The following is a 14310-nucleotide window of genomic DNA, read 5'->3' on the forward strand; positions in this document are numbered from 1 at the left end:
GCTGATGTTTTCTTCCTATAATTAGCTTGTTCACTGCTGATAATTTGATTGCCTTTTCTGTTTTTCATACTTTTTTCAAATATGTTTTCTGTATGAAGATATTGAAACACTCTTGCAAACAGTGACAGACAGTGTAGGCGTTCAATAGTTGTAATAAACAGTGATTGTTATAGTGATATTTCTAGTATTAGCTGACATAAATGTTTAATATATAGTTACAGGATTTCATTGTTGTTATTATTATTATAATTATTATTATTATTATTATTAAATTGTAAATCCACTAGAAGAGGCTGAAATTAAGATGGTAAATAAATCCATCTACAAACATCTTTTTCCCACAGTAACAAAGAGCGGAGGAAGACCTTGTGGCTCAAAGGTACTCATAAGCAACCACTTAGGTGCAAATATATTCTGATATATTTTGTTCTCCTTTGAAAAGTATGCTGGCCTTGGATTTTCTGTGGAAATTCTTCTCTATGGTTTATTAGCTGTGAGTTTTTGAGAGGGATGTTGACTTTTTAGTTCTCCCCAAATGCGAGAGTCACCTGTCCACCATATTAAGGGTCTGCTCTGCCTATTAGGGTCGAGAGGACCATCAGCTTTCTGTCAATTGAACTACTATTGGTTCAGTCGAAAGAAAGCCTCCTCCAATCGCCTCAGAGTAGAGGCCATTGGCGGAAGAGCATTACACCTCTCCCCTCTGTATAGTGGACAATGTAATTACTTTTTTTCCTGTCAGTCACTGTAAGTAGAATCTCGCAGTGACGGGCAGAAAAATACATGTAATAATCCCCACGCCCAGGGAATAAACTCACAGTGTGGGTGTCATGAGTTTTTTGGTTTTTCAATAACAAACTCCCACATTGGGAAATAGGTTTAAAGAGCCATCAAAACCAATTGTGGCAGTCCAACAAACGTTTTGTACCTTTACAAGAACCACCATTATGGTGGTTACAGTCAGAAATCACCGGTGGGTTATCGGTGGTCTCTAAATGGCAGAAAGTAGTCCATCGGAGTGGTGGAAATGAGGTCCTTCAGCAGACGAAGTACTCTTGGGCAAAGTTTAAATCTGGCCCTATGTGTTACTGAATGGGTTCCAAGACATGAACGCAGAAGTGCAGGTTCTCTGCTGGCTGACTGCCCATTATCTCTTCTTTCTCTGTCTCATTTAGTGGGGGCGGGTCAGTGCTAGTGAGTACATCTTTCCTAGTGCGCGTTCAGCCTCGGCTTGACTCCGCAGCTGCATCTATGGCACCATCTGGTGCTGCGAGCCACTCAGCCTGTACCTACGTTGGAACAGCATCATCTCCTTTAATACCCCTCCACTGTTGCCAAACATGTTTATTACAAGCAAAATACAGCTTATTTCTGCCTTCCATTGCTTTCACCTTTCCCCTTCGGTTTGAAGCTTCACGTGAAAACTGCAAATAATTGAGTGCATTTATTTGAAGCGAATAGCTTTAGTTGTATTTGCATATGTCCTTTTTTTCATACTCATTAGCTATTTTGTTATTTATGGGAGAACTGTACCTATTTTGCACAGTTTTTTACTTTGACTTCTTATTTTGATATTATTTCAAAGCTGGGTTGTGCTTCTTGGGGACTTTAAACCTGACAACACTGCACCGCTTCTCCATTACAGGAGCCTAGTGCAATATTCACAGCTCCAGCCTGGCTAGTCTACCTCCTGTCCCAGTAACCTTCCAGCTAAGGACACACCCAGCACTTTTGCCTGCACACTACTATATTCTCTCGAACTTTGTTTCCTATCCAGCACCTGGTGGTCTAAACTGCACCTTCTGCCCCCTTGCATCCTCTCTACCCATTGCACCTTGAGTTGCACCTTGCAGCTGTCATCACCTCTTGAGCCTCCTGCTGCCACATTTCATTATGCATTTTCACTTTCATCCTGCACTCATCTATGACTATGCACATACGAATTCACCCTCTGCTCCCTTTTGCACTTTTCGCCATGCGCTCCCCCTCCTTGCACCTTTTGTCACCTTCTCCTTAAGACTGCACTTCCCTCCGTCTGAAAGTGCAATTGCTTTGGCTCATGTGCTTTAAAAGGGTGTGCCCCAGGCTAAACTAACATGCAACATGGATTTACCAACAGTGCACTGTTCCCTAACTCAAATAACAGTCACAGGAATGGTATGAGCAGTGTACGCCTCCCCAAGCACATAGAGCAGGCAAAGCGTGCAGCAGCAGTGCAAGATTCCATGTGCGTGCAAAATAAGCATGCTGCCATGGCCTGCTTCTTCTGTGTGTTTCAATACACAATAGCCAAAGTACTTACCATTGCCAGTTCATGATTCAGATATTTAAACACGAGCATGATCTAGTTAGGCCTTCATGTTGATTAAAAAAACACAGATTCGACATTTTCGAACTTGGCTTTACCATACTACTGGGAGTGGTAATTCCGAGACAGAGCGTCCACATTTGTCCAATAGGAATGAAAAATAAACCTGTGACTCTATGCTCCTCACCTGCTACAATTGTTTCCTCATTTCTGTGTATTTTACATTTCAGTGGCTTAATCTGGTGAATTTTCCGTGGGCATAAACATCTGGAGTGTGGTTACAGCACTACTCATAACTCCATTTGGCAGGAAACTTCTAGGATTAGCCAAATCCTGATTGTTACCCAACAAAGCAAAAAGTCTTTAGTCTTCAACTGGTCTTTTTCTTGGCAAATCATCGGCCACTGAAAAGTCGATTCCATGGCCGGTGCCCCCTGCGCGAGGTAGCGTCCAGCTGAAGCTGGGAGAGAAAGGGCAGTGTGGATGAGGCAAGGTTGGAGAGGAGGAAGAGCAGTAGAAATCTTAAGGGAAGAGGTGATGCATTTTGATTCAGAGGAGGGGAGACTGCGGGGTATGGGAGGGAGGCCATGAGGCCTGTGCCCTCTTCAAGTCGCCCAAAGGGAGGGTTGCTCCCTCCAGAGTAGCCATCACCGTACTCCAGTCCCCTGCACGAGCTAGTTGGTAGCTGGTTAAGTATTGCAAGGACTCATGAAATACCGCTTGCCCAAGACGATTTAGGATAGTGGTACCCAGCTTTAGGTGTATCTACGCCAGAATGGCATATGTCATTCTCTGCATGCTGTTTTAAGACGCATGAGTTCATATTTCAATTATGAATACAGCAATATACTTTCTCGTCTTATTCAAAGAAGGAAGACAGAGGCCCATGCTGTAATTACATTGGAAGAGGGGTCAGTGAACCAAGTCCAAGTTAAAAGGAAGAGAGATGATAGATGCTCTTTGAAGAAATTAAACAGCAATTCAGGGAAACCAGTCTATAAGGACATATTAGAGCTGTAAAGGAGAACACTCAATCACTGCCCCAAGCGCTTTGATCAGTTCAAGGGTATGTTTATTGACTTCCAAACCTTAGTTTAAGAAGCTTGCAGCAATTAATGATAAAATACAAGACTTTAGAGGACCCCATAATATGCGGTTAATGTACAAGCATCTTCTTTTAGTCCGTCCCTCCCTCATGTATCTCAACTGCTTTTAATACAACCTATGACAAAAAGCCCCAAATCTCTTACTCAAATGAACAATGCACCAACTATGAAAGGAACCAGTTCCACTTCAGTTCAATTATCTGCATCTTGCTAAAACAAAAATGCATTTAGCAAGGCGATTATCCTCAATTACCCCCAGAATGAACACCTTGTACGATTGTCACAACGACATCACAGTTTTACCACCATTTAGGAGGGAGGATCACTCAGCACTAAAAAATAAGACAGTTTATTGGCTTAAACGTAATTAGGTGTGGTTTCATGACCTCTCTGTTAGAAGAACCCATTGGATAGGTATGCCCTGAAATGAATCTTTAGGGGACTGTGTGATGATCAACTTTAAAAACCTACATGTTGTAAGAGCCCCCTACAACGTGTACACCAGATGCTCTTTGTCCAAAGTGCAATCAAAGCCTTGCCTTTAGGCTGGTTCTGTAGACCAACTATGTCATTAATTGAATCTCCTCCTGCACCAGGTGATACAACAAGCTCCCTCCAAGCCACTTTATAATGTTGCTCTAAGGAATAGCTTTGAGACCTTATCCTCCCTGGATGCCCAGGGCTGAGTTTATCATATCAGTGCTCTGAAATCATGGCAAGCTTTGTGTGCCCAAGGACCTTCTAATGAGGGCAATTTTCACTGCTCTCCATGAACAAACTGAGCCAGTCCTCATGCTAGTAATTCTGTGCAAAGCGGTTATGTCGAGATTCTTTCATGGAATATCACAGGTATCCGGTCAAAAATTTCTAACCCAGATTGTGTTCCATTATTAAATGACTATGATATAATCTGCGTTCAAGAAACGTGGGTCCTTGTTTAATGGTTATTATTGCATCAGTTGCCTAGAAATTCTCTCACCCTAAAGTAGGGCAAAAGGGGCCTTGACACATTAATTTCAGTCAAATTGTCTAACTTTTGGGAAAATAATTCCACTGTTACTACCAAATTTTATTATTTGTGTTGCATGAATAATTTTATCTAATGATGATTTATTTTAATTTGAATTTTTTTATGTAAATTCTACTAAGTTCATAGATGATCTTGATGCTGAAATTGCTGATGTACAAGGTAGGCACAAAAGGAGGTTTTAATCGTATGGGTTGGAGATTTTAATCTTCGTTTGTGTAATCCTAGAAACATATCGTCCTGTGGTCAAAGGGACTTGCAGGCAGGAAATGACACATTTTAAACACTTTCCTTATGAGGAGTCAGTTGCTAGGATTGTAATATCTAGAAATTTGGCCTTTGTGCGAGATTACAGGATCTCAAATACACCCCTTCCTACTACATTTATGGGAAATATCCACTCAAGTAATGTTAGGTTTATAATCCTCTATGTTTATCTAATTCCTTTGCTGCAGGATTTTTATGTGGTTGCTAGTTGTATCAGCAGTCATAGTCCGTTTATTGCTTCCCTTGGATTGAATCAACCTGAGGAAGATTTAGGAGAGGAGAATCAGGAAGTAATAAATTCCTGTAATACTGCAATCCGGACCAAAAGGAAAAAAGGTTGATAGAAAAGCACGTATGCATACGTTTATCAGGTATAAGGAGAACATCATCTCAACGTTGAAATCACATATTATAGCCTCAAAAAGAATCCTAGAGGCCTACGAAATGCGAAATGCGGTATTCCTGTAAAAGAAATATTGCAAAACAAACCACCTTTGATGGCTGAGCCCGACTGCAATGAAATACGTCACACAGAGACACCAAGTTGAAAAAACAACTAAATGCTTCTCTTACTTTTAGAGTCCTGGCATATACGGAAGGACAGAAAATCCCTGCCCAAAGGCAAACACGCCTGTCACTTTAATCAAAAACACTCAGATGAAACAACAGCTTTATGAGTATTCAGCATGAGATTAAGCACTCTTCCTCCATCTGCGAGCCATTAAAGACGACATAACAGAATGAACACTGCAGCCGGAAAACTCTGTTCATTAGCTTTAGAAATAAAGTTGGTCTTTGAACAAACTGCCACCATACTCTACAAAGCATTGCGGTTGTGGGAGGCTTGGGGGTTGTTGGGCGTTTCACGCCGTGGTGGCACAACTCAGGGCTAGCAGAAGATATAAGTCTTCACCTGTGGTAAACCTGCATCTTCTCTGGCTCTGTTAAATTAGGAAAAATCTCCTATGAATATTTTACGGAAGGAAAAAAAATAATTACAAAAAAAAACAACAAAACTGCTAAGCATGCACCCCTAGGTCCCTTTATGGTTGATAAGCTCTACATATCAGCATCTGCAAACAAGTCTCCATAGGAATCAGCCAACTCACTTCAGCTAGCACTTGCAAATTCCCACGTGTGTTTCGGGAAGTGCCTCGTTCATACGTGTACTGATTCTCTTAATTGGGCTAATGGGAAAAAAGTGTTGCCACTTTGAAATGAGACAACTGTCCTTCAGTGAGTGGCCATAAATCACCATTACTCGCATCTTTTTAACCCAGATGGCCGAGGAATGACCGTCAGAGCCTGCACCCAACACCACATGGGACAGCACCACCTGCAGACATGTCAACGATTAACTACGTTGTCTGCTACGCATCATGGAGGGACCAGGGTTTTATCAAGCCCTGATCCATTTGCTACATAGGATCATTGGAACACTGTGGACAAAATCCGTTATGGGGTAAATGGGGAACTCTCCATGGAAAGTAGATCCACCTTGGGAGTACACCAAGGTTGTGAGATGACCCCTTTGCTTTGTTTAATATATATTATTGGTCAAGAAAATTACTTGTGTTTGATAGGGAAAGATTTGCCTCAGGTAAGGAACATGTCGAGTCCATATTGTTATATGCAGACAAAGCAGTCCTAATCCCCAGAGCTGCAAATGGCCTTGAAATACTTCTGGGAGCTGGTAATACTTTATGAATGGCTTAGGTCTTACATTAAACCTCAGTAAGTCCTTTACAATAAAATTGGGGTCTAAAAATACTAAAAGGAAGAAATGTCAAATAGGAGATGTAGAAACAGCCAAGTTGGAAAGTTGTTCACATCTAGGGATTCCGTTTGATTCTAATTTGAGCTGGGAATTTGTATACAGATTAAGAGTCCATCAGTTTCAGAGATCTATTGAATCTGTTTTTAGTTCTGCAAGAAGACTAGGTCATAAACCAGTAAGGTAAGTTCTTACTATTTACAATAGTAAGTGTGCCTCAATAGCATGCTATGTAGCTGGGATATAGGAGTATACGGATGTAGAACTACATCAAAAGATCGAAAATATATTCCTGCATAGATTGCTGACTCTGCCCCAGTAATTCCCCTTTATTATTAGTCTCTCTGATGTAGGCTTGAACTTTCTGGAAGACAAAAGTATACTTAGGGCCTGATTTAGATAATTGCGGACAAGTTACTTCATCACAACAGTGACAGGTATCCTGTCACCAAAACCTAAATCCCATAGAATATAACGGGATTTAGATTTCCGTGAACAGAAAATCTGTGACTGTTGTGGCCGACTTGTCTGCCAATATCGTAATCAGGCCCATAGTCCTCTGTTACTCTGGAGAAGGATTTGAAGGGCACCTGAAGCTAGTTTTTCAAGGGAGGTAATTCGAGACTGCCTTTCCCTTGAAAATGCTCTAGCCATTCCCTGGTTAAGGTATGTTAAACCAGTTTTTAGCATTCTGGGAATCCCTGAGGTCTTCTCCAACCCAGGTAGCGTAAAAAATGGTACCAAAGGTTTGGTAAGAAAATAAATTCTTAAATGACGAGATGAGAGTCATGCGGGGAAATTTTGTAGCTTGCAGATAGCTTCTAATTACAAATGTACCATCAGTAGGGCTGGTGTTTTATTTGTCCACCATTCGAAATACTGAGCAGAGATTTTATTTTACTGGGTTATGTTTTAACATGAGACATTTTTAGTGGCGCTCCTGGTGCAGGGAATCTGGTTTCTTAATATCCCCAACTGCTCTCGTGAAAATGTCTCCAAGCAAAGCACAAGGCACTTTATGTTGTTTCGCACATTGTGTATCTCGCATGGGAGGCATTTTTTTCGTCCCAGGATTGCGTGCTGCAAACATTCAACAACATAAAGCAGCTGTAGTTTATTTGTAAAAACGAAACACTTTCTTTACACTCTTGAGTTGCAGTGATTCACTTTTTCCGTCGTTCTCTGGTTTCAAGGAAGAGGTACGGCTCAGCAGTCTCCCCTCGTTACACTGCTAGTTACGTGAAGGGGGGGGGTCTTCTTTCCTATTGGTCAGGATTTATTCATTTATTCATTTAATTGTTTTTGGCTTTTATCTTTGGAAGGTATCTTGTTATATGATGATACTATGCGTTAATGTATTGTATTTGAAATGTGCTTTAAAGGTTGTCTTTATCACTAAAGCAGGAATATCTCGGGAAGACATGATGGGCTGGTAGCAGACACTGCCTGGATCAACAACACGAATGCTCAGTTATCATTCAGTACTATAATTTGCAGAGTGTATACTTTATGCCACCCAATAACTGGATGTGCTGGCTGTCTGTCCAGGATGTACTCTGTAAACAAGCAGTACAAATCTGTGCAGAGGGCATCTACTCTGTAACCAGGCAATAAACCGCTGTGCAGAGGTATCAAGGAACTTCCATGACTTTCCAGAGGGTATACTCCATGATCAGACAATACCCAACAGTAAAGATGGCATACACCATGTGGCTGTTTGTTATCTGAACATGCAGAGATCATATTGTACTGTCATCCTTTGACATTATTTCATCATTTCATTGTATTGTTTCTCCAAAGATAATATCATCTGTGGAGACTCATCTCAATATTTCTTCACAGAAATGAACTACAGTTGCACAGACCGACTGACAGACCAGTGCATCTCCTTGTCCATTTTTCTCACTCAGAATTTTATGTTTGACTGGATTGGTCAAAGAGACGGAGGAGCATTTGCAGAAGTGCAGACATGTGAACTGGACATAATCCATGCAAGAACGGTGTACAATGGATTTACACATAAACCAAACACCACCGTGGTTCCAGGAAAAAGTGTTCTAAGTTGAAATGATGTGGTGGCGTGAGTTGGGTTGTTGCCGACTTGGTGGCCATACTTCAAGGTGTGGACGGAGTCTCTGCACTCAACTCTGGTGGCGAGAATTAAAAGTCCATGTTTTTGAAGTTGACACTGCACCGGTATCTGCCATCTGGAAACTTGGAGCACATCAGGTTGGGCAAACACGGGCAGGTGTGATGTAGACGCTTACCATAGAAAGGAACCTTCCAAAAGAAAGAGAAAGAGAAAGACATTTATTCATATGTTTGCTGAATGGCATTTATCTAGATACCGCATGGCTCATGCAGGCTGCTTCAGAGTACCAACATTAATGGAACCCACAGGTAAATATAATGCAGCACCGAGATCAGCAGGATAGCACTGACTGATATCAACAGTGCAACATTGAGGTTAGCAATACGGTATTGAGATCAACAGGGTCACAATGACAACAACATCACAACACTGAAATCAACACCGCAGCACTGAGATCGATACTGCATCACTGAGATAAACAGTGTAACACTGGTACTACCTTTGAAGTAATAAGATAAACAGCACTGAACTTAGATCCACAACATGACAACACTGCAACAATGGGTACAACTGAACACCACTGACAAACTTGCCTTTCCTTCACCCAGTTTGGAGGTGGGGATACCACAGGGTTTACAATGATGATACTTTAGGTGCCTTCACTGTTGGAAAACCCTCACACTGAGGGGCCGCCAAACACTAAGGGGGTCATTCTGACCCCGGCGGTCTAAGACCGCCGGGGCCAGGGTCGGCGGGAGCACCGCCGACAGGCCGGCGGTGCCCTGCAGGGCATTCTGACCGCGGCGGTTCAGCCGCGGTCAGAAGAGGCAAACCGGCGGTCTCCCGCCGGTTTACCGCTGCCCTTAGAATCCCCCATGGTGGCGCAGCTTGCTGCGCCGCCATGGGGGATTCTGACACCCCCTACCGCCATCCTGTTCCTGGCGGTTCGCCCGCCAGGAACAGGATGGCGGTAGGGGGTGCCGCAGGGCCCCTGGGGGCCCCTGCCGTGCCCATGCCAATGGCATGGGCACAGCAGGGGCCCCCGTAAGAGGGCCCCGCAAAGTATTTCAGTGTCTGCTAAGCAGACACTGAAATACGCGACGGGTGCAAACTGCACCCGTCGCACCCCTGCAACTACGCCGGCTCAATTCTGAGCCGGCGTCCTCGTTGCAGGGGCATTTCCTCTGGGCCGGCGGGCGCTCTTTTGGAAAGCGCCCGCCGGCCCAGAGGAAATGTCTAAATGGCCGCCGCGGTCTTTTGACCGCGGTGCGGTCATTCAGCGGCGGTACCTTGGCGGACGGCCTCCGCCGTCCGCCAGGGTCAAAATCAGGCCCTAAGTCACCTGGAAACAATGGTGTTCGCCCCGCTATGTTTAGGAAGATGCATCTATCACTCACTTTCCTCTTTCGGAGCTGGGCAATGAACATATACAAAGAACTCCACGTGCAGGGAGAAACTCTGGGTATTTCAGTTCCATTGCTTTTTTTGGTTTTAGACAAATAAAATGTCTGCTTTTGAGGAGCTTTTTAATTAAAAACAAAAGTGGGCCAAAAATATGGTTTAAAAGAACGGTACCCCAATTTGATACTGTAATTATGGATTATTCTTAAGGGAGCTTCCCATTTAACGAAAAACGACATCCAAATTGATGCATTTATTAGCATTTATTTCAAGCATATAGATACATTGTTCATAGCACAAAACTCAACAAAAAAAAAAGAGAACACTTAAAAGATGCTAAATTGTGAATATAAATTCCACCCTCTTCCATCACTCACTCAGATCTACTCCAACACATAGATGTAAATCTATTTGTTTTTAAAATCATCCAAAACACTAAGGCCATATTAACAAAAAAGTGGTGCAGCGCAGCGCTGTGATAAAAGTTTCAGCACCATGCTGCTCCAGTTTTGAAACGCAGGGATGTACCGTATTTACAAAAATCTGTCTCACCCCCGATGTTTCCCCCTGTGCCAATGCTAAATTTAACTGCCAGCACCAATGTAGGCATCCTTGCACCATGGTGCAAGGGTGTCTGTGTTGAGGGGATAGATTGTTAATGTGCAGGAGGATGCCCCTTCCTGCACATAAACAATCTACAAAGGCGATTTGGCACTTCTATGCGAGCTGCAGAATGCAGCACACATAGAAGTACAAAATCTTAATTTTTGAATGATTATTTATGAGCAGGAAGAAACACCTTCCTGCACATAAACAATCATTCATGGCCTTTTCCTCTTTCCATGTGTTCTACAAAATGCAGCACACATAGAATAAGCAAAAACGAGGAAAAATAAAAGTATTTCTCCTTGTTGTGCCTTGCTAATGCCGTCCCTGAGTGGCGTTACTTTTTGGCGCTGCCAAGTAGTTACAATTTCTCATAAATCTGGGCAGCATCAAAAGCGATGGGTGTTGCAGTGGAACACCCACAGCAACACCCACTGCATGCCCCTCTGCTGCAGAAAAGTGCATCGGAGGGGCCCATATATATACTTTTTTTTGTAACCAATTTTATTATTTTGTAAGCGTGAGAACACAACAGAAAAAAAAAAAAAAGACATGCCAGTGAGTTCATGATAGCCCTATTGAATAAGGCAGGGCAATATGTTCCCGCAGTCAACGACCCTCCCCATTTCCCCAACAGAACATGATAACATATTTCACACAGGCAGCCAGCTGTGAGCCCGCCACTTCTGCCAGATTTTCTCATATTTTTGGGGACACCCCCGCGCTTCGTAGATTGGCTTTTCTAGTTGAGAGCACAAGTCCACTCCAGATCGCCTCTACGAGAGTGACGGCACCGTCGGGCTTCTCCAGAGCTGTGCAATGTCTCTCTTTGCCACCAGGCAGGTGACCCCTATGAATATTCGGCCAGCTCTCAGCCCCCCTAGCTCTTCCAGAAGGCCCAGCAGCACCACCCTCACATTCAATTCAATGGGACACCCACGGACCGCCGAGATCTCCCATTCTACCCCCACCCAAAATGGACGCATCTCCAGACACTCCCATTCCAGGTGCAACAGATGGGCCCAAGATGACCACATCTCATACAAGCAGGGGCGGTCCGGGGGCGAATATGTCAGAGTCGTCGTGGGGACACATATGTCATATAAAAGTAGTTTAGCGAAATCATTCTTAACCTGGCAGAAATGGCCCGCTCCCTTGGTGGTAGGTAGGCCTCCCACCAATCGTCCTTGTCCAGTTCCCCCACCCAGGCCGCCCACCTGTCCCACAGCCTGGTGAGGCCATTAGGCACGTTAGTAAGAAAGGATCAGTAGATCTAGGTAATGGCCCCTTTACCCAAGCACCCAGAGAACAGTTTGCCTCAAGTGGGCTGTAATCAGGGAGAGAGAGGCTGGAGGACAGGTGGGTCTGCAAGGCAAGGCGCAGCTGCAGGAAGCAAAAAAACTGGGAGTTGGATAGGGCCTATTGCTCCATCAGCTGCTGAAATGACAACAAAGTTTCACCAGTGCAGACATCACCTAGGAATGTGATTCCAATGGTGTCCCATTGCCTAAAACCCTGCAATCAGGACACCTCCTGTAACCATGTTCCATGCCACAGGGATGTCAGCTTGGTGAGGAGTCAGTCCCAACCCATCAACTGCACTTCTGCCCGCCACACCACACCGCCACCCACGTGACGTCTGGGGCCCCCTGGGGGACCAGGTCACCATACAACAATCCCAGTAGGCCCTCAAAGCCAAGGTAACAAGGTTCCAAGCGGTAGGCTGGGTCGTCCCATCCCCCAGTAAACCACTTGTTGCTCAGAATCACCTGAGCCACCAAGTAGTAGACGTAGAGGTCCAGCACGCCCAATCCACCGTCATAGGAAGATTTCCATGCAGAGCAAAAGGCCACTCGGTGGCACCCTCCCCCCCACATAAAGGAGGTGAGCTTGGAGGTGAGGGATCGGAACCAGGCACGGGGCACCGAGTAGGGTAAGTTTGTCAGGAGGTACAAGTAGCGGAGGAGGCAGTTTATTTTAAAAAGGGCATTGTGACCCAGTGGGTTCAGAGGCAACTGACTACAGTGGGCCAAATCACCCCTCAGTGTGCGAGATAAGGGCTGGAAATTCAAAAGCCATGCCAAATCTGGGAGCTGGGAGAGGTGTACACCCTATTTTTTGAAGGTGTCGCGCCCTACGAGGATGTCTGGGAACCAGCTCACTCCCCTGCAGTACCACAGACTTCCACCAACAGCACCCAGAGGTTTCACCATTCTGCTTCAGGAGCTCAAGGCAACGAGGGCCTGAGTGTTGGGGCCACTGCAGGAACACCCAAGACATCATCTGCGTATAAAGACACCCTGTCTTCATGGCTAGTCCCCCACCTCCAACCGTCGATCAGCGGGTCCCCACAGAGGAGACAGGCCAGTGGCTCGATGGCTAGGGCGAACAGTAAGGAGGGGAGGCGACACCCTGGTTGTGTACCGTGTCTGATCGGAAAGGGATCTGAAAGAATGCCATTCCTCCTCACTTGCGCCGAAGGGCTGTGATACAATAGATGGACCATGAACCTGAATTTCGAGCCGAAGCCCATCCGCACTAGGACCCCCTCCAAGAAGTTCCAAGCCAGGGTGTCGAAGGCCTTGCAAAATTCTACCAGGAGGAGTGCCAGCTCATCTCCCAACTGATTCACTTGCGAAAATGCCACCTGTACCTGTCTGAGACAATGCCACGTACTTCTTCCAGGCATTAAGCCACACTGGTCTGGATGCACCTGGTAAGGCACCAGCCGGGCTGCCAGGACATTTGTGTATAGCTTGATGTCCACATTGATCAGCAAGATCGGCCGGTAGAACGAACATTAATCCCGGGGCAGGTCATCCTTAGGTATGACCATGATTGTGGCGCCGTCCTGACCCGGAGCAAAGGAGCCGCAGCGAAGCGCCTCCTCATAAACATTGACTGGGGGGATACCAGGTGCACTCGAAATTGCTTGTAGCATTCGACCAGGTATCCGTCAGGCCCTGCCGTTTTCCCATATTGAAGTGTGGAGATGGCTTCCCCACCTCCTCTTCTGACAGAGGTAGGTCCAGTTCTGCCGCCAAGGATGAGGAAAGAAGATAGGGTAGCCGAATGTCACCCAGAATAGGGTTTTCTTGCTTCGGCGTGGGCTGGGGGACTCAGGTGTAAAGGTTCTCATAATAGGAGGCGAAGGTGTGGGCGATTGCCAGCAGGTCCTCCTGCACTGTGTCCGTCTTATACCTGACAAGAGGCACCACTCGGGCCGAGACATCGCCAGCCAATAAAGGCCTGCCAATGCTGTCAAACCTCTGCAAGGGACACCTGTAGGAACTCCGCCCGCCGAAGCTCTAACTGCAAAACCTCCCTTCCCCTGCCCCAGGGCTGTCAGGCGCAACGCTCCAGCTCCACCTTATCAGCCTCCAGTTCAGTTATCCGCCATGCCCACTGAGCCTCCCCCGCTGCCTGACGTACCCCTTAATGATGTCTTTCAAGGTAGGTTTACTTGCAGCCAAGATGGTCCCCACTGAGGCTACAGAACCCTGGTTCTCTCTAAAGTAGTGTGCTAATTCCTGGACAATGAATTCAACACAATCGGGGTCTTTCAAATACCAGGCGCTGAAGCACCAAGTGGGTAGCACATTCTGCGCCACAGCACCCCAACTCTAGAGGACCAGCGCGTGGTCCAAGATACCACAGGCCAGGATCCGCCGCAAGAAGCCATATTAAATCTATCCACGTCTCTGTGTGATGGGCCGCTGACCGAAGGTT

General features: G+C 45.4%; 1 protein-coding gene across 1 annotated transcript in view; it reads right to left on the minus strand.

The window, feature by feature from the left end:
* Positions 1-3358: 3358 nt before the first annotated feature.
* Positions 3359-14310, minus strand: part of PROK1 (prokineticin 1) — a 232860-nt gene continuing 221908 nt past the window's right edge. The window contains exon 3 of the mRNA XM_069238331.1: positions 3359-8762. Coding sequence (XP_069094432.1) covers positions 8643-8762 — 120 coding nt within the window. The 3' untranslated portion in view covers positions 3359-8642. The remainder of the gene's footprint in view (positions 8763-14310) is intronic.

Source organism: Pleurodeles waltl, chromosome 6 (assembly GCF_031143425.1).
Source record: "Pleurodeles waltl isolate 20211129_DDA chromosome 6, aPleWal1.hap1.20221129, whole genome shotgun sequence".
In the NCBI taxonomy this organism is placed as follows: Eukaryota; Metazoa; Chordata; class Amphibia; order Caudata; family Salamandridae; genus Pleurodeles; species Pleurodeles waltl.